Genomic DNA, 24,321 nt, shown 5'->3' on the forward strand with positions numbered 1-24,321 from the left:
AATGTCCCTTACTGTGTTTACTGGGACTCCTACATGGGGGATGTAGTGTGTGTTTTTATAGTGTATTTGAGGCAGGCAGCGAGGGAGAACTCTCCCCTGCTCAGTTCACTTGCGCGCACCGCAGTGATGCCGGAGCCGGAATATGATGTCACTCTGGCCCCGGCATCACAAGAGGCACGCAAGGCAGCTGAGCAGGAAGATCACTGCCCCCTCGCTGCTCAGCCCAGCAGCCCCACTGGACCCCAGGGTCTGCAAGGCAGCCACTCAGTCCAGCAGCCACACTGGACAACAGGGACTACATGGCAGCCACTCAGTCCAGCAGCCCCACTGGACCCTAGGGAAATAGACTCCATGCCAGCACTCCCAAAGGTAGGGAGGCTGCGTGGAGTGAAATTTAAAACCATAAATGTCTGTTAAGGAGTTTGTATGTGTTTGTCAGGTAGTGTGTGTCTGTGTATGTCAAGGTGTGTATGCCTGTGTGTTAATTTGTTTGCTGTACATATACCACATACATACATACACAATCATATGTGCATACACCCCAACACAACATGCAAACACACTCCTGCAAACACAAACATTAAATACAAAACCCCCTGGATTAAAATTTAAAATTTATATACAAACACTAATACTACACACAATGTACATCCGCATTTAAAAGCTAGCATTACATACAAGCACACCCCTGCACGCAAATGCAAACATTACATGCAAACACACCCTTGTATCAAAACGCTAACATTATATACAAACACCTGCTCCTGAGTACTACTATCTGCGCTACGGTGCCAACATTTAAGGGTGCCACGTTGTTGGCGCGTTATGTCTAAGGGATCTATGGTAAAAATGTATTGGGAACCAATGGTTTAAGCAATATTAAGTGTGAATTGTTTCTAAACTTCCACCCCATACATTTCTTCTTTCAGCTCCAGAACACATGCTTTGCATACAGAATGGGAAGTTTGATCATGCTGATAGGATGTTTAACAGGTTGGTATAAACAAAAAAATTGACAATATATAAAGTTAATCTGCTTCAGTTGATTAAAGAAAACTGCTGTTTATATTTTTTATACTTCTTTTCCACATTTAGTATTGCAGAAACATGGAAAAACTGCCTGGAAGGAGTTACAGATTTTAAGGAGGTAATGCATTTTTATGGATGTACACCGATGTCTGTCTGCCTGTCTACCTGTCTCTATATGTATGTAGTTTGTGCATTTACCTGAAATCTCAATGTTCTAGTTAATTCCAGAGTTTTATGGGAATGATTGGAGCTTCTTGCTTAACAGTTTGAACCTTGAGTTAGGAAAACGTCAAGGAGGGAAACTGGTGAATGATGTGGAGCTTCCGCCATGGGCATACGGTAAGAGATTTAACAGTAGAAAATATCATTAATGTGAGAGTGCACCAATCTATATGGTTTGCCAAGCGGTCTTTACCTAGAACTGCTGTTCCTAGCATCTTTGCTCCATAACTACTTTTACTAAGCTATAGTGGTCCTGGGGCTTGGTGGCAAGTGTCCTTAGTGTAGGTATAATCAAATAGTTTATCTCCTATTTTCTTCTAATGTTGCCAACCGTTTTTTTTTTTTTGTTGTTTTTTTAGATCCTGAAGATTTTTTAAGGAAAAACAGAGATGCATTAGAAAGCTCATATGTTTCTGACCATCTCCATGAATGGATTGACTTGATATTTGGTTATAAACAGAGGGGTAGCGATGCTGTGGATTCTCATAATGGTAAGACCGATGTTGTTGTCCATATATAAGTAGAAGACAAATGAGCAGATACATAGATTGATATAAATTCATTTTTTTTTTTTTTTTTTTTTTTAAATGTTGTCCTTTAATTTTTGACGAGCATGTGAGCATTTTTGTTACTATCCCCGTATTTTTTTTTTTTTCTTTTTTTCTTTGCACAATAAAAGTGGAATGAAAATTACTGGTGCAAATAATCTCCTTTAAAAAGAACCCTGAAAAAACTCAGTGCAAGGTATAAGACTTTGTCACTCTGTGCATCAACAGAACTGTGCATTTGATAGATTTATGACTCATTAATATGCATATTTTCTTTTTGCGTACAGCTGCAGTAGTTGAGGGATATTCAAGTTGATGGGATGAATAGGCTCCTAAATAATATTGAAAACGCTTGCAATCCCTGCTGCCTCCTTGTTCTTGAAGCTGTAGTGGGGCAGGCACGGGCTGTTTCTGGGGGTTAGCCAGTTGTGACCATACCGCCTGTGAGATGGATGTTTACTGCAGCTTGCAGAGGAATTTCAGTGCTCTATGCACTCCTAATTTTTTATTTAATTTTTTTTGAGGATACGTGGTCCATTAACTTAAAGAGCCCTCAGGTACTGCCGCTGATAGTAAGGAAAAAAGTATTTTGCATGCTGAAATCTTTTTATAGTTATTGCACAAAAAAATTAGCCACACCCCCTCATGCCAGAAAGACATCCTTATGTGTGTGCGCACACAGTCTATGCTCCAACAGCACTGCGTGAGCCGATTTTAATTCACAGCCTGGCTGCAGACAGTCAGAGAAACTAGAAACCTGTAGTGATATCCTTACTATATGCCTTCCTGAGTGTCCCTCCTTCTAATCCTGGTTGCTTTGTAGTGGCATTCTTTCATGTGGGCTTTATACTCTATAAGTTGTGTTGGGTTGTTTAGATTTTAATTTTTTTCTTACTAGAGATTGATTCTGATTGTGTAGTAAACAAGCATACATTTTGGTGCATTCTCATCTTTACAATACAGAAAGATATGTATTAATAAACAAAGAGCAACATGTATGCTTATTGGTATTATTATTTTTATTTTTTATATAGCGCCATCAGATTCTGTAGCGCTGTACAATGGGTGGACTGACAGACATGTAATTGTAACCAGACAACTGGACGACAGAAACAGAGGGGTGGAGGGCCCTGTTCAATGAGCTTACATTCTAGAGGGAGTGGGGTGTAGTGACACAAAGGGTAAAAGTAGGGGTACGAAGCAGGTTGATAGAAAAGTATTCACTGAGGGCTTAGTAGGTAATTTTTGACAGTTGCACGTGAAACGTTCTAAGTACAATAGGTGCTAATTAGCCATATTCTCACACAGCTCATATATTCTCAATTGACCAGTGTAGCCTTCCTTTAAAGATTGATATTCTCAGTGTAGGGAAATCATCTTCACAGATGGCGTTTATTTGGCCAGGTCAGCTCAGACAAGGTTGTAGCTTGCAGATAAACCTGCTACAGATCACTTTTTCTCTGCAATAGTGCTTTCTCTGATTACTAATTAGAAATACTAATATTATTGTCTGTCACCACAATCTTTTGCCGGTATGTACATGATAAAAAAAATTGGGGGGGTTTGTGGGGTTTTTTTTTTTGTCTGTGTTTTGTTTTTTTGTTTTTTGGGGGTGGACACTACAAAGTGGCTTCTACTCAACATTTGTGTTATATGCAAACCTATATTAAGCAAAATTGTAGACTGATTCTCTCAGAACATCCACTTCAACCAGACGCTGGTTTGTTTACTCATCCAATCTGAAATGATGGGTAGAGCAGTAAAATATTGTTCATGTATAGGTTTTTTTAAAGTACATTAAGAGGATGACCAATTTTAATTCATTTATTCTATATATACAGACATGAGCATTTTCCTTTTTGTCTTGCTTTGTTTTTCATATGTTGGTGATAATCCTTGTTTGTTTTTTCTTCTTAGTGTTTCATCCAGTAACGTATGAAGGTGAAATTGACTTTAACAGGTATGCAATCTTAACTTTTTTAGTTTTATTTAAACTTCTTTATTTGTTTTTCCATACAAAAGACACATCCGGGGCACTGAACACCATAAATACAAAAAAGACGACAAAAAAAAAAACACTCTACGACAGTCAAATTTACAGCATTTATATGCAACCTTCTCATTCAAAGGTCTGCAGTTGCGCATTTACCTTATACTCGAGTATAAGCAGAGTTTTTCAGCACATTTTTTGTGCTGAAAAAACGGAACTCTGCTTATACTCGAGTCAATAGTCTGTATTATGGCAATTTGCATTGCCATAATACAGACTGGGGGCTGTGAGAGAGCGTTACTTACCTGTCCTGCAGCTCCTGTCAGCTCCCTCCTCCTCCGCGCCGTCCGTTCAGCACCTCGGTCAGCTCCCAGTGTAAGTCTCGCGAGAGCCACGGCTCTCGCGAGACTTACAGTGTGAGCTGACAGAAGAGCTGACCGGACGGCACAGAGGAGGAGGAAGCTGACAGGAGCTGCAGGACAGGTAAGTTACAGCTCTGCCAGCCCCCTCTCCCACCCACTAAACTACCAATGCTGGACCACCAGGGAGTAATAGCCCCCTCCCTGGCCATCTAGCAAGCAGGGAGGGGGGACGAAAATAATAATACAAATATTAATAATAATAATGAAAAATTATTAAAAAAAAATAATACAAAATAATAATAATTAAAAAAAAGTTAATATAACAAAAAAATTAGTATTAAAATAATAAAATAAATTATAAAAATGCCCACCCCCACCAAGCCTCTGCAAACACTGCACTCATACACACACTGCACTCATACACACACTGCACTCATACACACACTGCACTCATACGCACACACACTGCACTCATACGCACACACACTGCACTCATACGCACACACACACTGCACTCATACGCACACACACACTGCACTCATACGCACACACACACTGCACTCATACGCACACACACACTGCACTCATACGCACGCACACACTGCACTCATACGCACGCACACACTGCACTCATACGCACGCACACACTGCACTCATACGCACGCACACACTGCACTCATACGCACGCACACACTGCACTCATACGCACGCACACACTGCACTCATACGCACGCACACACTGCACTCATACGCACGCACACACTGCACTCATACGCACGCACACACTGCACTCATACGCACGCACACACTGCACTCATACGCACGCACACACTGCACTCATACGCACGCACACACTGCACTCATACGCACGCACACACTGCACTCATACGCACGCACACACTGCACTCATACGCACGCACACACTGCACTCATACGCACGCACACACACACACACACGCACGCACACTGCACTCATACATACACACACACACACACACACACACACACTGCACTCATACACACACACACACACACACACACACACACACACACACACACACACACACTGCACTCATACATACACACACACACACACACACACTGCACTCATACATACACACACACACACACACACACACACACTGCACTCATACATACACACACACACACACACACACACACACACACTGCACTCATACATACACACACACACACACACACACTGCACTCATACATACACACACACACACACACACACACACACACACTGCACTCATACATACACACACACACACACACACACACACACACACACTGCACTCATACATACACACACACACACACACACACACACACACACACTGCACTCATACACACACACGCACACACACACTGCACTCATACACACACACGCACACACACACTGCACTCATACACACACACGCACACACACACTGCACTCATACACACACACGCACACACACACTGCACTCATACACACACACGCACACACACACTGCACTCATACACACACACGCACACACACACTGCACTCATACACACACACGCACACACACACTGCACTCATACACACACACGCACACACACACTGCACTCATACACACACACGCACACACACACTGCACTCATACACACACACGCACACACACGCACTGCACTCATACACACACACACACGCACACACGCACTGCACTCATACACACACACACACTGCACTCATACACACACACACACGCACACACACACTGCACTCATACACACACACACACACACACACACACACACTGCACTCATACACACACACACACACACACACACACACACACACTGCACTCATACACACACACACACACACACACACACTGCACTCATACACACACACACACACTGCACTCATACACACACACACACACACTGCACTCATGTATACACACACACACACACACACACACACACACACACACACACTGCACTCATGTATACACACACACACACACACACACACACACACACTGCACTCATGTATACACACACACACACACACTGTAAATAAATATTCAATTAATATAATTTTTTTAGGATCTAATTTTATTTAGAGATTTACCAGTAGCTGCTGCATTTCCCACCCTAGTCTTATACTCGAGTCAATAAGTTTTCCCAGTTTTTTGGGGTAAAATTAGGGGCCTCGGCTTATATTCGGGTTGGCTTATACTCGAGTATATACGGTACCTTAAAAACAAAAACAAAAAAACCTTAATGTTTTACATGTCTGTAAAATAATAATGATAATAATAATCTGTTTAAACAGTACTTCTAATACCTAACCTGTAACCGTTTTTGTGTTGTGTGAATTTTAAATTGCAATGCATTATTTAAAGTAACCTTTATCAATGTATTTTGTTTTAAGAATTGAGGATCCTGATCATAAAATCGCTTTGTTAACACAAATTTTGGAGTTTGGTCAAACACCAAAGCAGCTGTTTAGTAAACCTCATCCAAAGAGAATTTTTGCCAAGTCAAGAAGTGTTTCCCGTTCATCCAGTCAGAATATCTCTTTAGTTGAATCTCCAGGTAAACATACATTGCTGACTCTGAATGATCTATACTGTGATTTTTATCTAGCTCTTAACCCATATTGCAAACGGTTATTCTTTGCTGCCATGTTTGGTCATGTCTTGTTGTAAGCAAACCGGTCTAAAATAACTGAATGATCTATGAAACTATTAACTGTCAAAATGGCCATCTTTTCCAAATGAAGATATGGAGTGGAGGTGTGGAGCAGCACCGGGCAGACTTCAGCGAAGAAGTCAAAATAGTTTTACTCCTGGCACCATAACCACTACCGTGCCAAAGTTCCTTGTAAGACCATGTCAGTCCAGTTAAAGCCTTATCTGCGATGTAATGTTGCACCGTAATTTCTTGATAGCCTTAATGTGTGTGCGCATGTATTTTCTTGAAGTGCTATACTGCTTTTCCTTGTAGCTTCTATTAATGAAGAGTGCTTTGAGGATCTCACAGAAGAAAGCAAATCCCTTGCATGGAACAACATCACAAAGTTTCAGAAAGAAAACGGGCAGAAGTTGCACAAAGAGTATGTATTTGTATTAATGTTCCTTGAACTGGCACGGTTAGTCCTATAATGTTGCATGAACACAGATCTAATTTTATCTAACCAAGTTAAAGGCACACTGTAGGCACCCAGACCACTTCGGCTAATTGAAGTGGTCTGGGTGCTGTGACCCTTTTTCACTTAATGCTGCAATGTAAAACATTGCATTTCCAGAGAACTGCAATGTTTACATTGCAGCTCTAAGTCTACCCTCTGTGGCTGTCTCACAGACAGCCACTAGAGGGCTTCCTAAATCTAAATGGACTTTTGGTCCGTTATCTGACACTGGACGTCCTCACCGACCTAAAGTGTCAGTTTTTTAACATAGGAAAGCATTGAATAATGCTTTCTTATGGGGAGGTCTAATGCGTGCACAGCCATTACTGCGCATGTTCATTAGGTTCTCCCCTGTCGGCTGAGAGACATCGGCGCTGGTTTCATGTGAGTGGCTGAAAGGGGGGGGGGGAGAGATGAGGAAGGGTGGCACTACAGGAGCCTATAGTGCCAGGAAAACGGGTTTGTTTTCCTGGCACTAGAGGATCCCTTTAGGATCATAAAAGCTGTATCTAGCCAAAATGGCTGGTTCTTAAAGTGGCACTGTCATGCCAAACTTTCCCTCTCCCAGGATCTGTTCTTTATTTCTTCCTGTCTGTAATGTGCCAGTTTTCTTTAAAACATAAGACAAAGTGTTCTCGCGATGCCTCACCTTTCCTCCGTGTTCTCGCGATGCCTCCTTTCCGTATTCCCGAATGCCGGCAAAACTACTAAATTTTTTACATTTCTACCAAACAGAATGAGAGCAGTTAGTCCATTCGTGTTAGGATGAAATTCTGGACTTTTGTTCGGTTTGATCCTTCTCTTCTTCTTACTTCATTTCTCACTCTCTCTGGTCCCTGACGAAGGAGTTGCTTACTCTGAAACGCGCGTTGGATCATCTTTTGGGGGGGATTCCCGAGTCACAGCACTTTGACACTGCACTAAGCACCGCTCACGATGCACTGAGGGAATCCTCCTTTTCCTCTTCACATTTTTGGTTATGATTTCTCACTAACTTTCGTTACTATTTCCTTGAATGATTTTCTCTGGAGTCCAACTCTATATGACAGGCTAACAGCATTTAGCTTAATGACCTAGTGCAGAACACCCATGAAGGTGTTTATTAGCAGAAGCAAGGGAAATAGAAACTGCATAGGAGATTATTTACTTTCGTCAGATTTTGACTTTGTCAGTTTTTACCCTGATCCTACTGTATCTCTCTCTGTCTATTTAGACACTTCCTATCACTGTTTATTTCCTGGCTATATTTAAGATTGGGTCTAACATCCTTCAAGACTGGACACTGAGTACATATTGAATGTTATATCTTGCAATTGACTTGTCACACAGGGACTTTTGAAGCAATTACGCTGTTTAGGGGACCTCCACCTATAACTCCCTTGGTAATAGCACTTACAACAATGGATTCGCTTTACATACCAAGGGTAGACATTATAGGTAATTAGAGGAATCGGAGAGCTTGCTTATCGATACATAGTTGCTACTGTATCTCTTTTTCTTTAACAGGTTAATAAAGTCTTTATGTTTTCAGTGGATCTAGAGATACTTTTTATGCACAGTATCGATTATATTTAGCATTGCTCTGCAATTTATCCCCTTTTATCTACTATTCTTTCCTGTCTACTGGGCTCCAGATTCTAAGATTTATTTGGCTCAACATCTATGTGTACCTACATCTGTATTTTTACCAGCTTGCTTGGTAGTTTTCCCCCTTTTTCTCTTAAGGGGATAACATCCGAGTATCTTGTGTGTTTTTCTACTCTTACAACTAAAGGGTTCATGCCCAACTGGGTGGAGCTGGTACCACCCATTCTGACCATTTTTTCCTAATCATAGATTTAACGTTTAGTTAATCTTCGACTAAGGAGAAAATATATTTCCTCTTTTTTATATTTTCTCACTCTCTCTTACCTGCCGCTCTGGTGAAAACTAGGCACATGGGCCAACGCCAAATGTCGGGTTTATGGGCATACAAGACCCGTCCCTGCCCGTTGGAGACGGAGGCCTGGGGCCTAACCAGAGAAGCAGACGTACAGACAAGTTTCCATAAACACGGGCGACCAGCCACGTTACATAGATAGAACATAAGAGTTTACGGGTAGAATGGCACCATAAAATTGTAAATACACCGCAAACACAGGGTTCATAGACAAAGCGAAACAAGGGTGTACCTAGGACAGGGACATCTGGCACAGAGGTCAACACCAAAAATTAAAACTGCATAAATATGACTGTAACATTGTGCCATGTCAACTGTATACCTCTGTATTTATCAAGTGCTTTATCCTTAAATAAAGTATTTAAAAAAAAAAAATTCTTAGTATTAGTAATCTGCCCCTACTCGCTATATTGCGAGTAGGGGTATGTCTAATAAACAGTGAGCAGCCTGTGGCTAAATAAAATTAGATGTAGTGCAGTCAAGAGGAGGGGTAAAAAAACAAAAACTGGATTCAGCCATGACCGTGCCGCTTTAATATGGTACGGTCAGTTCCCCTGGATGTTTCTAACCCACTTTGTCAAGCTATTTAGTAAATGTTTTTGTGGTATGAAATACTTAAATGTTGAAATCCACATGATTTTCATATTTATTTCTTGTTTTTTTCTGGCACTGAACATAGTCCTTGGAAAAGTAACAGAAGCAATGTATTTGTTCTTCTCACTTGTATTGTGGCGATGCCTGAACTGAACTGTAGTGTGACATCGCTTACTAAACCTTCATTATACATTTTTAAAGAAAATAGAGCATCGTATGAAAAGTGTTGGCATAAACTAGTAGGTGATTTTCAGGGTTTTATTGAAGGGTGTAATTTCCAAAGAATGTAATATAAATGTAATATTCTGTTTTAACTTGTGATGTAAATGTTTACTTTCCTTAAATCATCCCTAGATACATTGAATACATGATATGTCTGATATTCAATGTAAAATATCCAATATACACACCTCAGTTCCTTCGCCGTCTTGTCTTCCGCTTCATGGGTGTTACTGTTAGATTTCTAGTAACACTCCGGCCTGCCTTTCACTCCTCCAAGACACTTCTGTTATGTGCCATGCTTAGAGATGCTTTCCCGAGCAGAGCAAACCTGTCCCATGATACAGACACCGTGGCTTCATTGCCAGCATAACAAAGTCTTAGAGTGACGTTGGTCACTCCCTTCATATACTCCCTAGCTGGCACTGCAATGGCAGCTTCAAGTAGGACGTTATCATACCAACCACTGCACATATGCTGTGGTCGCTATGTGTGGAGGCTGGAAGGACTGCCCATGGGAGATCCTTTCTGCTCTCCCTTCAATTATCCAGTCAATTCTTTGGCATGAGTCTAGGCGTGTTTGGTTTTTTGTATTAATGTTTTTTTTCAAAATCTATACGCTTACTAGTAATGTTTAGATAACATTTTATGCCACTTCAAAAGAGCATTACATAGGACACATGAGCGGTACCATGTAACACTGTGCTGTTATCTAAATTTATGTTTTTTTTATTTATATTTAAACAGGACGATTACTAGCATTAGTGTGTCTTCAAATGGAGCTTCAGTGTTTACAACATCTCAAGGTTAGTCTGATACTCCATTATATTTAAGTTTTGTTTTTGTTTTTTTACATTTTATTGATTTTCATTGGGAAATAGTCTGATTGTCATCCTACCTTGTCCACATTACTTGCACGTGGAAATTTTGGACAGTTTGTGTGTTTTTGTTTGGCATAGATTGATCTTATTTCTATAACAATATGTTGCAGACTCCACTTTGAAAATGTTCTCTACAAGTCAAATGGCTCTTCAAAGAAGTATTTCATTCTCAAACATGGTAAGAATTATTGAAGTAAAGTAGAAAAAGTGGAGCGCTTCAATAACACAAGTGTATAATAATACCTGGCAAATAAGTGACTTGTGAAATTAGTTCAATAAAGTGCTTTATAAGTGTTTAAAAACCAAAGTGCCTACTAGAACACAACAGTTTAAAAATCAACCATTCCAATGGGTGAACTGATCACACACAAAATGTTGTTTGCTTAATTAACAAACGTGTTTGGCAATGGGAAAAGTTAATATTTTCAGGTGTTCTTGTAATTCGCAGAGAACCTCAAAAATAGAAATTGAATACATTATAGTGCAGACAATCTGTATTTAGAAATGAGATATAGTATGGAATATTGATAAATTTCCAACTTGTATCCCCTCGATAATGAAAGCCTGTAGAGCCTTTAACACCTGGGAACTCCCTCCTTTCAGAGACCTTCTTGTTTCACTTTGTTGTGGGTATAAAAACTAGGAGCGAAGCAAAAAGTGTAATACATCTTAAATATAATATAAAAAAAAAAAAAGTTAATACTCCCCTATAGGGACTCTCCAGTGCCAGGAAAACAAACCCATTTTCCTGGCACTACAGGATCCTGCAGTGCCTCCATCCCATGTCGCTGAAGGGGTTGACAGCCACTGAGGGCAGACTTAGAGCTGCAATGTAAGCAATAGGGGCACAGCACCCAGACCACTTCAATTAGTCTGGGTGCCTGGAGTGTCCCTTTAATGAAAAGCCTTTCCCATAGGCTCTATTTGTTGAGCAGACACCAATTCCCAGGGTGCTGTCACCCTTTAACAGACACACTGGAACTCTTTTATACAGAGAATTCTCTATCAATTAGACGTCAAATCACTTTGTTTAAAAACGCACGAGAAGGGAAGTTAAAAATATATGTAAACGGTGATTTAATTTGGGTAGGACCATGGAAATCAGGCACATATGAAAGTGCCTGAATATGGTTTGACTCTCTACTGTAGGACATGCTTATCTCTTTTTTTTTTTTTTTTTTTTTTTATTTATTTTTTTTGTATGACTTTTGTAGACATTATGACAAATTTAAAGTTCCCTGTTGCTGTTCCCCAGCTTAAATCTTATTTCAGCTAAAAGACATTCACAAGTGTCATTTGAGAATTTACTTATTACTTAACATGTCAGTGCTTTCTTTTTCCAGATTACAGTGATTTTTTTTTTTTTGACTATTTACTACACACTTCGTAAAGTGGAAATTTGTATGCGTTTACGTTTATAGTGTTGTAATTATACTCCCTTTTTATCACTAGGCGTTGTCATCCTGTATTATTTTGCCTGGAGATAAAACTGTTCTGTGTTCCTCCTGGGATAACAATGTGTAAGTATGAAACCCTATGGGTGGTTTAATGTAAACTTATCAGATAAACATGCCTGTATGCATTCCCTGAACTCTTCACCGTGGTTTGTAGAGACGACTACCAGAAGTCTATGCTACTTAATGCATAATGATTTCACAAACCCAAATAAAACTCTGTGCTAGCCAGAGAATTTTCAGCAAGGTCCGAGGCAGTGACTGAACATAAGGAAAGACCGTGATGGAGGCGTATTACTGGATCCTAGAGTGGCCAGGCTTAACTTGAAGTAGGAACTAGGAAAACACTGGGCTAAATTATATTTTATTTTTATTTATTTTTTTGGGGGGGGGGGCCAGAAAGGAACACAAGAAATAAACAAAACGGTGTCACCGGACAAAATACAGGCTGTTAAAGCAGCAAACTTATTAAAACAGACCAAAGTCAGGATTATGGACTGGAACAGATCGACTACCTTGTTTGCATACCGGATCTGGATTGTTCATCGAACAATTCAGATCTGATACACAAATAGAGGAGATCGAGAATTGTCAAAGGATAAGCCTGGTCACAAAAAAATAAAACCAGATCAGGACAAAAATATCATTAGGATTCTGGAACCACAAAAGGACCCAGAACAGCCAGAAGTCCTCTTTAAATTAAGAGGCCCTGTACCTGATTGACTATTGCTTGCTGGCAGCCAACAATCAAGTCAGAAAGGTAGCACTTGTGATATCCACAGCTGTCCCACCAAAAACAAGCAACCAAAAAATTAAGTGGTGAAGGAATATATCCGATAACCATCTGGAATCACCCCAGAATATTGGTATTCTTGTATGTATATCTATTATTGATTTTATTCCCTCTTTGCAGATATTTTTATTCTGTGGCATTTGGAAGAAAACAAGACACCTTAATGGGGCATGATGATGCTGTTAGTAAAATCCACTGGAGTAATAATCGACTTTGCACGGCTTCTTGGGATTCTACTGTGAAGGTGAGTGTGTGTGGACATTACAATAACTAAGAAAATGTAAGCATAACTCTCTTAGTCTCCTTTAAGTCGACTTTAAATAGAATACAAAACCGAAAAACTGTCATTTAGTTTTAACGTCTACAGCTATTTTTAGGGTTGACCATTATTTAATCCTTTTTCTACTTTCGTTATCTAACAATATTATTTTTCATTGTTTAGTTGTGGAATTGTGATCCTGAGAGTGTGTGCGGAACAAGAAAAAACAGTTTTGAATTAATGGGTGAATTTGAGCATGACGCAGGTGTAAGTTTTTTTTTCTTACTTTTTTTGTGTGATTTTGTGTGATTTTTTTTTTTTTTTTTTGTTTTGTTTTTAATAATAACAGTTCTGATTATTTTTGCCTTGCACCAGTAAGTCTTTCCATATTTTGAAATATTCTGACTTTTTTTTTTGCTCAGTCCAGTGCTAAATTCTGTGTATGTGTATATGGTATAAAATTAATTTAACCACATAGATTACAATACACTTACATGTGATTTTATTCAGCAGCCATTTTTACAACCAGAAACTTATGACAATCCAGAATTAATAAGAGTCTTATAACCGGTATTCCCAAGTGTTTACTTTTTTTTTTTTTTGCGAGTCCTCTGTTTACAAGATGAGCCAGCAGATTTTTATAGAATTTGCTTTTCCATTACTCCAATCCATGCCAATAAAGAACAGCTGAATTAAAAAAAAAAAATTACAATGGCAACCACTACATTAGCTTGCTTCCACATGAAATGGAGACTGTCTCCTGTGCTTAGATTTCCACTTTTTCTTTCTTAGGTGAACACTATTCATGTGAATTCAGAAGGTTCTCTGTTAGTGTCTGGTACTAAAGAAGGCATTATGAGTATTTGGGACTTGGCTACAGCCACTCTTTTGCATCAGCTTCCATGCCACAGAGGAACAATTTATGATGTCGCATTCAGTCCTGGTAGGTACAGTCTTCATAATTTGCATTTTTTTTTGTGTGCAGGTAGACGTACCCTGTATGTTTTATTTTGGTTGACACAATGGTAGATTGTCCACCATTTCAAACCTACAAAATTGTGTCATCTGTGAGTCCCAGATATTGCAAGACTCCTCATGAGTGTGTCTGGCAATACTCCTCCAGAGACTACTGTGTTTTCTATGCGCCATTGTTGGTATATAAGGAAAAGCCTAGTACGTGTGCAAAGACAACCTCAGTGATGAAAAAACAGAATCCCAGACACACCTCAGTCACTAAAAACACACCAAAAGAATTAATACATTTGGAATCTTTTGAAGTAGATTTTTCTTGGTTTGTTTGTTACAGATGGTAGACATGTGCTTTCCTCTGGAGAAGATGAGTGTTTAAAAGTAATCGACGTTCAGACTGGGATGCGAATATCCTCTTTACCCACTGGCGAAGTGCAAAGGTAAAATGGAAAAAACATGATGATGAATTCCTTGGACAATTGCTCTCTAAATGGGTTAAACTTGTTCATAATGCACTTTACACTGTTCACAAAACATTGGTCCCTTTTCTTTTTGGCACATTGATCTTAAAGCAAGCTGTAATGGTTATCATGCTTGGAGTGTCCCTTTAAACCATTCTGTTGAACAAAAGCTATATTAAAAATGTAAAAGTAGCAATCTTCTTAAATAGTTTTTACTTTGTCAATTTTTCTTTTATTGAGGCATTGTGGGGTTGAATACAGAATACAAAAAGGAAGAGGTGCATCAGTAGTTGGGTACACAGTATAGTTGAGGTGGTTTGACATGCACTTTTGAGTTTAGTTGCCGCTTTTTTACTTTTTGTGAAAAATAAGCGAAACCATCACATCTTGGCAGCTAACGTAACAGTACTATGATTTGTTTATTGTGGGTTAGACGTGTGTGGTTATAACCTGGCAGGGTTAAACTAGCTAGAATGAGGTGCTCTGTGGGCTACCAGGAGTAAGATCTAGCAGGTGGGCATGTGCCCGCAGCTTGTGCTATGCTTGGGACTACTGTGTCAGCAAGGATGGACCTTGCTATATGAGGGGCGATGTATGGAGAAATCATATGTTACGTTTCTGAGCGGTGGCTAAAGATTGTCGAGCCTGGTGTGGCGTTTGATCCCCAAAGTGCAATGACCCTGGTAAGGCCACGGCTATATGTAGATGTATTGGCTCTCGCTTCTCTTGGGGGGGGGGGGGGGGGTTGTGTGTGAAAGGGGTTAGCATTGGGCTAGTCCCCTAATGAGCGCCATTATCTTTTGGGCCTCAGTAGGCAGGCCCCAATTTTCCGGTGGTACACTGCAGGGTGGACCACGAGATGTGGTGGTAGAATGACTGTTCTGTGCCCTCAAACAAGTAGGGCGTCTTGGTCTGCAGGGCTGTTAGTAAAGCTTTCTTGTCTTGTGCGAGGGAGCAGCAGACTAGTACATCGCTCACTGCTGATATGGGAGCTCTAGGGGATTTTGGTAGGCGGAATACCCCATCAATCCCCCAATCAATCATCAACTTTTTGGCCTGTGTCGGTGGTAAGAGCGAGGCCACCATGCGTCTCAAGTAATGTGGCAGTTCTTCTGTTACGGTCTCAGGGACACTGCATGTTTTTAAATTCTTGCGGTGGGTGTAGTCGTCTAGAGCAGCGAGGAGCACGGTTTGCTCTTGTTGCACTTTTTGCACAGAGTTGAGGGATTCTCTCATACTCTGCCTTTGTTGTCTGGCTTTGAGGATGTCCTCCTCCGTGGCCTGGACCCTGTCAGTGACAGCCTGCAGCTTGGCTTGGATCACTGCTATGTCTGCCATCAGCGTCCGTCGAAAGTCAGCCAGGAGGGCTTTAAATGTCCTGCTTGGTGGCCAGAGCTGCTACGGTTGTGGCTGGCTGCTCAGGGGCCTTTGGTGTGGGCTGAGTTGTGGTTGGCATGGGGTGCTGAGGGTTAACTGAGGCCTCATGGCTCTCCTGGGTCACCAGTTTGTGGTAGGCCTGTCGCTGGAGTAGGGCCCCTATATTGTGGGGTGCCTGTTTGGGGCTTTTGTGAGCACCAACCCATTGTGGAGAGCTGATCCGGTGTGGAGTGGTAAGTGGACTCAGTCTCCGGTGTGCTAAAGTGCATGGCAGGTCCCAGCAGCTCCGTCCGTTCAAGGCGTCAAGAGAGATGATAGGCCCCTTCCTCTGTCGATTTGGCACATATTTCAAAATGAAAGGCATGTACTGGTGCTTGAAGACTGCCCCATGCAATCTCTTGGGTGGAGGCAGCCCGTTGGGTGCATTAGCCAGCGGCAGATTTAAACAGCGGAGCTGATTAAAATAGTGTCTGCTCTGTTCTGAGGTTACCCCCCTCCCCCCCTTTAAATTGTTGGGGGGGGGTTGGAGTGGGTTTACCAGTAATAATTTGCAAAAATTAGGAGAAACAGAAAAATGGTCGACACGTGTTTGGTTTTAATTGCTGATTTTAGATGTACATGTAAATTGTTCAAAATAGTCTTATCTGTCATGATATTTCCTGTAATATTGTGGTTCACCCACATAAATTCTATCTGGTAAAACTTACAGTAAATTATAGCAACATAAAAGCCTTCCAATCCAATTTCATGAAAAGGTTTAAAAGTCTTTCTATGTTTTGTTTTTAAATGTATTTGTGGAATCGGATATAGCAGTCTCGTGAGTAATACAATGTCCTAGTTTCCATTTTTTATATTTAGGTGCAATTAACAAAATAAAACCCATAAAGATGGCTTGCAAGCATATAATAAATTTACGCAAAATGAATAATAAAGGAAATGAAGATAAATGATTCTTGAACTTGAAATGTATCCAGACGAGAAGTGATGTGGAATGTGTTTTTAAACTGCAAATTTGTCAAAGGCAGGATGTCCCAGTAATAATCATAAGGGGTGGAACAAGGATTCTGCTTTGCCATGGACATAGGTTTTTGTGTGTGTTTTTATGATGAGAAATTGAACAGGATTTTTTACATGTTGGCAAAAGAAAATTGTATTCTAATGGTATTAATAAAAACTGATTAATTTGCATACCTCTAGAATTTCTCAAAAATGAAGCCATAAATATATTTTCATTTTGTAGATGTTTCCGCTGGAATGGGCAAACTGTTCTTTCTGGAAACGATTCAGGTGACATGTTGGTTTGGGACCTACTGGAAGGACAGATACTTGAAAGAATGCAAGGACACTCCGGTAAATAAACAAATATTTGTACTAAGTCTGTTTCATAGCAAGTCAGCATAAACCTAACTTTTTTTATAAAATGGCAACTGTTTCCGAATCTTATTGCATAATCCCTTTTCACCATGATTAAAAAAATTTACCTTGAGAATTAAATAAAATATTGAAATTGCACACAGTATGGTAAAAAGAAACAAAACCCCCCGCAAAGTTCTATCTCAAGTTGGAGTTTAAATATGGAATCTTTTCAAAGTTTTTGAATATTTACAGATCTGCCATTACTCAAAAAAAGTCGTGTATTTCTTTATTTTTCCACAATTCTTGTTTAAGTAACTTAACAAAATAGTGTGCATATGTTTGTTATGCAGTCTTGACTTCTGAAGGCCAATTGGAAGAAGTACTTTCTCACAAAATGACAATAGAAGCCTCTTTCATCCTAATGGATGGAAGCAAGGCCGCTATTGTGTGATGTTAATAGATTCCATTTTGTAGTCTCACGATAGATGGTAGTTCCTGGCAGATGAAATTGCCAAGAGCTGAAAACCTGGACAAAGAAAAAGATGGTACTGAGGAACAAGCAGTTCCTTTCCATTGGCTCTGGATTGGCCATCCTTCATTCGATGGAGCTGCCCAGCATTTCCCCAGCCATTACCAGTGATGGCTGTAGGGAAGAAGTATTTCTAGGGAGGATCTTGCAGTAGTGCCAGGAGCTGAAGAGGACCTAATACAAAGGACCGCTTCGGGTAAGTATATCCTACCTTTTCATGCCTCCCACCTTGCCACCGGACCCCCAGAGGTGTTGTTACAGTCTGCGGGTTTTGCAATTTATGATTGTAACAGAGCCTCTAGAATCTAGAACTGAATAATGGCCAAATACAACTAAACACCAAACATTAACAGAAATGTCAACAATCCGTCTGTAAATTTAGTTCAACCAAATTTACACAATTTAGTTGGTCTGATTTTTGCAGGCAGATTTTGGCCAGTTCTATCAATGCGTCATGTTCATGCCACAGTAAAGGAGGTTAAAAGGATCCTATAGTGCCAGGAAAACAAACCCATTTTCCTGGCACTTTAGGGTTAATAGGTCTCCTCCTTCATCCACTTACCTGAATCCAGCGCTTATGCCCCTCTGCGCTGGGTCAGGCTCCTCCCCCGGGAGAGACTAAATGCACATGCGTGGCAATAGCCGCATGCATTAGACCTCCCCGTAGGAAAGCATTATTCAATGCTTTCCTATGGGGAAAATCTGACGCTGGAGGTCCGTGAGGACGTCCAGCGTCAGATAACAGACCAAAAGTTTGCTTGGATTCCGGAAGCCCTCTAGTGGCTGTCTTAGACAGTCACATGTTTACATTGCAGCTCTACGTGCAAAACGGTCACTGCACCCAGACCACTTCAATTAGCTGAAGTGATCTGGGTGCCCTAGTGTCCCTTTAAAGATGCACCAGATGTGCTGTAATATTTACAAAATTTACATGTTAAACTCAGATCGTTTAAACTTTAAATATTAGAGATGGGTCCCTTTTGTGATTTTTGGCCCATTACCATAACTTCTCTATATATGTCTCGTTAGATTTTGTAAGTTCTGCAAGTTGAATGTGTTTTACAGCTTTATGTATTTGAGTTTGACCTCATTCTGATTGTTCTTTGTATAATTTTTTTTTTTCTTTTCTTTTTTTTCCTCCCTAGATGCTGTAACAAGTATGTGGATAAATGAAACTTGCAACAGTATGATTACTGGATCAGCGGACAGACAAATTTTATTTTGGAAATTACAATATTGAACTCTTTGTACTAAAACGTACATAATTGAAACTTGAAGCTGTTTTTAAACTTTTTTTTATTTTATTTATCTGATAATGTGCAGTGTTTTCTATGTATATTACTCAAAGAACAGTGCCTTCTGTATTTTTTAACCTGTGTTCATTTTTAAATACTTCTTATAAAACCGCCTGTTTCTCTCTTTATATATAAATTCATGTGTAATTAAATATTTTTTTTACAATAAATACAGTTTTATAGTAAATTCCTGCACAACACTTTAATCTAATGTTTAATGGCTAGGTAAAAGTTTGTGGGGTGGGGTTTGTTTGATAAATCACTGACTATTGTAGAAGTGTACATTAGTCAGTTAGGAAGAAGAGATCTGTCTATCCCAACTCTTAAGCATGTTTGACAGCTAAGCTGGTAGACCTCTTTTGGCAAGCACTTTTGGGCAGTGTTTAAAGGGACACTTTGGGCACTATAACCATTTCATCTAAATGAACTGGAAATAGTGCCTGGAGTACTTTTGCAGTGTCCCACCATTGAGTGTTAAACCATTTATAATTTAACACTACTGGATGTGTGGCTAAGGCAGAAATCGTACACTTCCATCGTACGCTTGGCTGGGGTCTCTTGTTGCTTCCCGCCCTGGAACAGGGTCCTGGGTACAGCTCCAAGTGATTTAAGCTGTCCTGCAGAAACGACAGACTGTGTGAAGGGTGTAAAGGAACTGGTTTATTATGGTCAAGTTGACTGCTTTTATACACAACCCCTAGCATATGGGGTCTCCATTCAATACAAGCCCCTCCCACAAATCTCTGTGCCTGGGAGATAATTGCATTAAAGACCAGTAAGCAAATACTCTCCCAGAAACAGAGAGGCAAACACAAAAATACAAAACCTAAAAATACCCCAAACATCATAAAAATATATAATAACCCCACAAATAATACATCCCCCAAATAGCCCTGATCTGAGTGCCCAAGTTCTCCAAATAGTGCTCAGATCCATGCAGTGTAGGGGAAACCCTACCGTGTTAAAGTTCTGACTGGCCGCCCACAAGGTCCCATGCGCGAAATAGTTCCAGGGCGTTTGGTGCTTTGGCCGGTCAACTTTCGGAGAACTCCTGCGTATGAGATATAGGGTGCTGTGCCTGGCTCTTAGGTAGCGTTTGTGCCCCTTGATCTCAGGCACCTTCCCTCCAAAAATCACTCTCCTGGCGGGTTGCAAAGTCGTTCAAAACCCCTGACCAAGTTGTCTGGGAATCGCACAGTCACCTCAGGCTGAAAACCGTTCCATTCGTGACGAAGTATCGATGAGGTGACCAGGGACACATGAAGTCCTCATGCCGAGTTCCATAACGATCGCGGCTAAGTACCACTGAGGACAATTTGCGAGTTTCTTCATGCGAACAGCTGCCAGGGAGCTGGTGTTTGGTTCCATTTGAATGAAGGGAAAGTGGCAAACCAGGGGCACCTAGGGAAAGCTGCTAATGGCGTCTGGGCAGGGTTAACTCCCGAACAGGTCTTTGTATATGGCCCATAGTCCTTGGCAGGAGGCTAGCTAGCAGGCTCCTCCAGGAGCTCATGGCATAGGCATGTTTGCCACAAACACCTCTTGTGATTTCCCAGATGTTTGTCCAAGTCATCCTGCACCCATTATAGGTGCAGGGTGTGTATTGTTTGTTAAATGTCTTGTGCTGTCCTGCCCAGCTGATGTTCTCTACTAACTAGGTGGATTTGGTTATGGGCTTGAAATAAGTAGAGGGTGTACGCCTTAATGAATTTATTGAGGTAGGTGTAGTCTCATATGAAGTGGGATATGTAAAAACAGCATACAGCAGACTATAGTGTAGTATATAATAAGAACATAATAAATAGAATGGCACTTAGTTTGTAGAGCAAAGGTAGCTCTGTCAGAATGCGCTTGGGCGGTACAATCCCCGCCTAGGGATATTCTGTGTCTTCTTGTACTGGGATTGTATCGCCCAAGCGCATTCAAGAAAGAGCTAGGTCTGAGAGCCACAAGTGCCCTTGTAAAGGCAGTAGTTTGAGGCAAAATAGTGCAGTCCTACACTAAGCAGGTATCGACACCTTTGCCTAAGAATTTTGCCTTTACATAGAAACCTAGAATGTGACGGCAGATAAGAACATGCCTCCCATCTAGTCTGCCCAATTTTCTAAATACTTTCATTAGTCCCTGGCATTATCGTATAGTTATGCCTATCCCAACACATGCTTAAACTCCTTTACTCTGTTAACATCTACCACTTCAGCTGGAAGGCTATTCCATGCATCCACTACCCTCTCAGTAAAGTAATTCTTCCTGATATTATTTGTAAACCTTTGCCCCTCTAATTTAAGACGATGTCCTCTTGTTGTGGTAGTTTTTCTTCTTTTAAATATAGTCTCCTCCTTTACTGTGTTTATTACCTCTATGTATTTAAATGTTTCCATCATATTCCCCCTGTCTTTCCTCCAAGCTATACATGTTAAGTTCCTTTAACCTTTCCTTGTAAATTTTATCCTGCAATCCATGAACCAGTTTAGTAGCCCTTCTCTGAACTCTCTCCAAAGTATATATCAATATCCTTCTAGAGATACGGTCTCCAGTACTGCGTATAATACTCAAAGTGAGATCTCACCAGTGTTCTGTACATACCTTTTGAATTGACTCTCCCTATACCACCAAGTATTCTGCTAGCATTTACTGCTGCTCATTGTCTGCCTACCTTTAAGTCATCAGAAATAATATCCCCTAAATCACTTTCCTCAGATGTTGAGGTTCGGACTCTATCAAATATTCTGTACTCTGCCCTTGGGTTTTTACGTCCACGATGCATTATCTTGCACTTATCCACGTGGATGTAGTGTGTGTACAGTGATGTGGTGTTTGTGTGTACTAGATGCAATGTGTTTAGTGAATGCAGTGTCTGTAGTGGATCTAGTGTGTGTATTAGACACAGTGTCTCTGTATAGTGGATGCAGAGTGTTTGAATGTGTGGTGGATGTAGTGTGTGTACTGTGAATATAGGATGTTTGTGTAGTTGATGCTGTGTGTATAGTTAATGCACAGTGTATGTTATTGTAGCGAATGCAGTGTGTCAGTGTAGTTGATGCAGAGTGTGTTAGTGCAGGGAATGTTGTGCAAATGGAGCATTTTCCCCTCCCCCCACATTAAATGTAATGTTATTCCCCCTCCCTGCTTATTACCTGGTTCAGGGAGGGGGAGATTCCATCCCTGGTGGCATTGTGGGGCCCCCTGTATTCGCAGAGGGGACCCAGCAGACTGCAGCAGTAGTTTACAGCTCTTCCCTCTCTCACTCCCGCGAGCGTGGCGTGCGTGCTGCGTGGAGCGTTGCCATGGTAACCCATGGCAATGATCTGATGGCCGCGGGTCTTGCGGGAGGTGGAGAGAGGGAAGAGCTGTAAAGTACTGCTGCAGTCTGCTGGGCCCCCTCTGCAAATACAGGAAACCGGGGGGGGCCAGCGGCTGCACATTTATATATAGAGATCATCGCTTAATATATAGGCAGAGAGTGAATGTGGGGCCCGGGACTGCTGGGCCCATTGTGATAACCCACTCATATATGAAACAAGCCATCCAGACACACAAAGGCTCTTTATTAGTTTGCAACTGCAAAGTCCCAGCACCTTTATAATAAAGAACACAATGTACTGGGCACTGGTCAGTTTCCAAACAAAGAATATATACTGTAAATGATGTAATCCATACATAAATATAAAATACAGAAATTACACCTACATTTTCTATGGTTACATCCAATTACTAAACTGAAACTTATCTCTTACATATGCTATCTAATAGTGGGCGTTCCTGACATTCCACACATGCACCCTGGTCCAAGATAGTTGCACAGTCGTTTTAACCATGTGAGTACTGAACTTTACTTAAACATCCTGTAGCTTCTACCACACCGTGACAACCATCATGGTTGTCACCCTCTGATGGCAGCCCTGTCCAGCACACTCACCTATCCATTAAAAAAGCAACTTCAATGTTAACAGATTTTATTAGTTTTTTTTTTTAAAACACATAATCTAGGCGTGGGAGTCTATTTAACTCCTTGGTTTTGCACCCCTCCCTGTCACAGGTGCCTCATCCCAGGGCCCTATTTAGCTTTCTACTGCATAGAGCCCCAGTTGGATTTTTTTCCCCCAAGCAAGTGAGTTAATCTCATAATAGCAGACATTAGGCTGTTCGAGTAGGACCTGCCAAAGATGGGGTACATTGACGTTGTGGCAGGCTTATGCAATGTATGATCATATAATGTAACTAAACCCCTATTATTTTTGCCTAGATTAGGGGTTTAAAAAAAAAAAAAAAAAAAGACACCACCAGTGTGATACCGGAGAAACTGACGGAAGCCAAGCACAGAGAGATGGACACAGGTTTCTTCAGGAAGGAAGAGATTCTTTATTGGATCACCGATCGGGACTCAGAGGGACTAATGTCACCAAAATACAGCAAGTTCTGAGCCCCGGACAATAGTGCAGGCTCCTTATATAGGCACATAACTCCTCCCATATTAAGCTCCACCCGCACATTCTCTTGACCAATCAATACAAATAAGAGTTAACTTCCTGCTTGACCGCATGGCCTGTCCAGCACAATGGAGGAGGGGAATACTACATCCTGTATTCTTGCACATGCTCCGTACACTACTGATCGTATCTTGCCTCGTGCAACCAACTGATCGATACGTCAGCATATGCACGTACACATGCCACGTGGTAATCTCGGCCTACTAAATTTATTTTTACTGAGATTCCACCACATTCCCCCCTTTGATGCCTCTTGATATTTCACAATTACTTGAGGCATCACTTAACCTTGGTTTGCATACACCGCAAGTTACCTTGAACCAGACCAGACTTATCTTATGATGTGAATCTTCAACACTCATCTTCC

General features: G+C 40.9%; 1 protein-coding gene across 1 annotated transcript in view; it reads left to right on the forward strand.

Moving 5' to 3' along the window:
- NSMAF (neutral sphingomyelinase activation associated factor) overlaps positions 1-19,567 on the forward strand; it is a 69,890-nt gene extending 50,323 nt beyond the window's left edge. Inside the window, exons 16-31 of the mRNA XM_063450414.1 lie at positions 930-993; positions 1,096-1,147; positions 1,248-1,368; positions 1,611-1,742; positions 3,717-3,759; positions 6,580-6,743; positions 7,155-7,263; positions 10,838-10,896; positions 11,082-11,149; positions 12,424-12,491; positions 13,339-13,462; positions 13,661-13,744; positions 14,270-14,420; positions 14,784-14,886; positions 17,525-17,634; positions 19,315-19,567. Of these exons, the coding sequence (XP_063306484.1) occupies positions 930-993; positions 1,096-1,147; positions 1,248-1,368; positions 1,611-1,742; positions 3,717-3,759; positions 6,580-6,743; positions 7,155-7,263; positions 10,838-10,896; positions 11,082-11,149; positions 12,424-12,491; positions 13,339-13,462; positions 13,661-13,744; positions 14,270-14,420; positions 14,784-14,886; positions 17,525-17,634; positions 19,315-19,409 (1,547 nt within the window). The 3' untranslated portion in view covers positions 19,410-19,567. The remainder of the gene's footprint in view (positions 1-929; positions 994-1,095; positions 1,148-1,247; positions 1,369-1,610; positions 1,743-3,716; positions 3,760-6,579; positions 6,744-7,154; positions 7,264-10,837; positions 10,897-11,081; positions 11,150-12,423; positions 12,492-13,338; positions 13,463-13,660; positions 13,745-14,269; positions 14,421-14,783; positions 14,887-17,524; positions 17,635-19,314) is intronic.
- Positions 19,568-24,321: the final 4,754 nt, after the last annotated feature.

Source organism: Pelobates fuscus, chromosome 4 (assembly GCF_036172605.1).
Source record: "Pelobates fuscus isolate aPelFus1 chromosome 4, aPelFus1.pri, whole genome shotgun sequence".
NCBI lineage: Eukaryota > Metazoa > Chordata > Amphibia > Anura > Pelobatidae > Pelobates > Pelobates fuscus.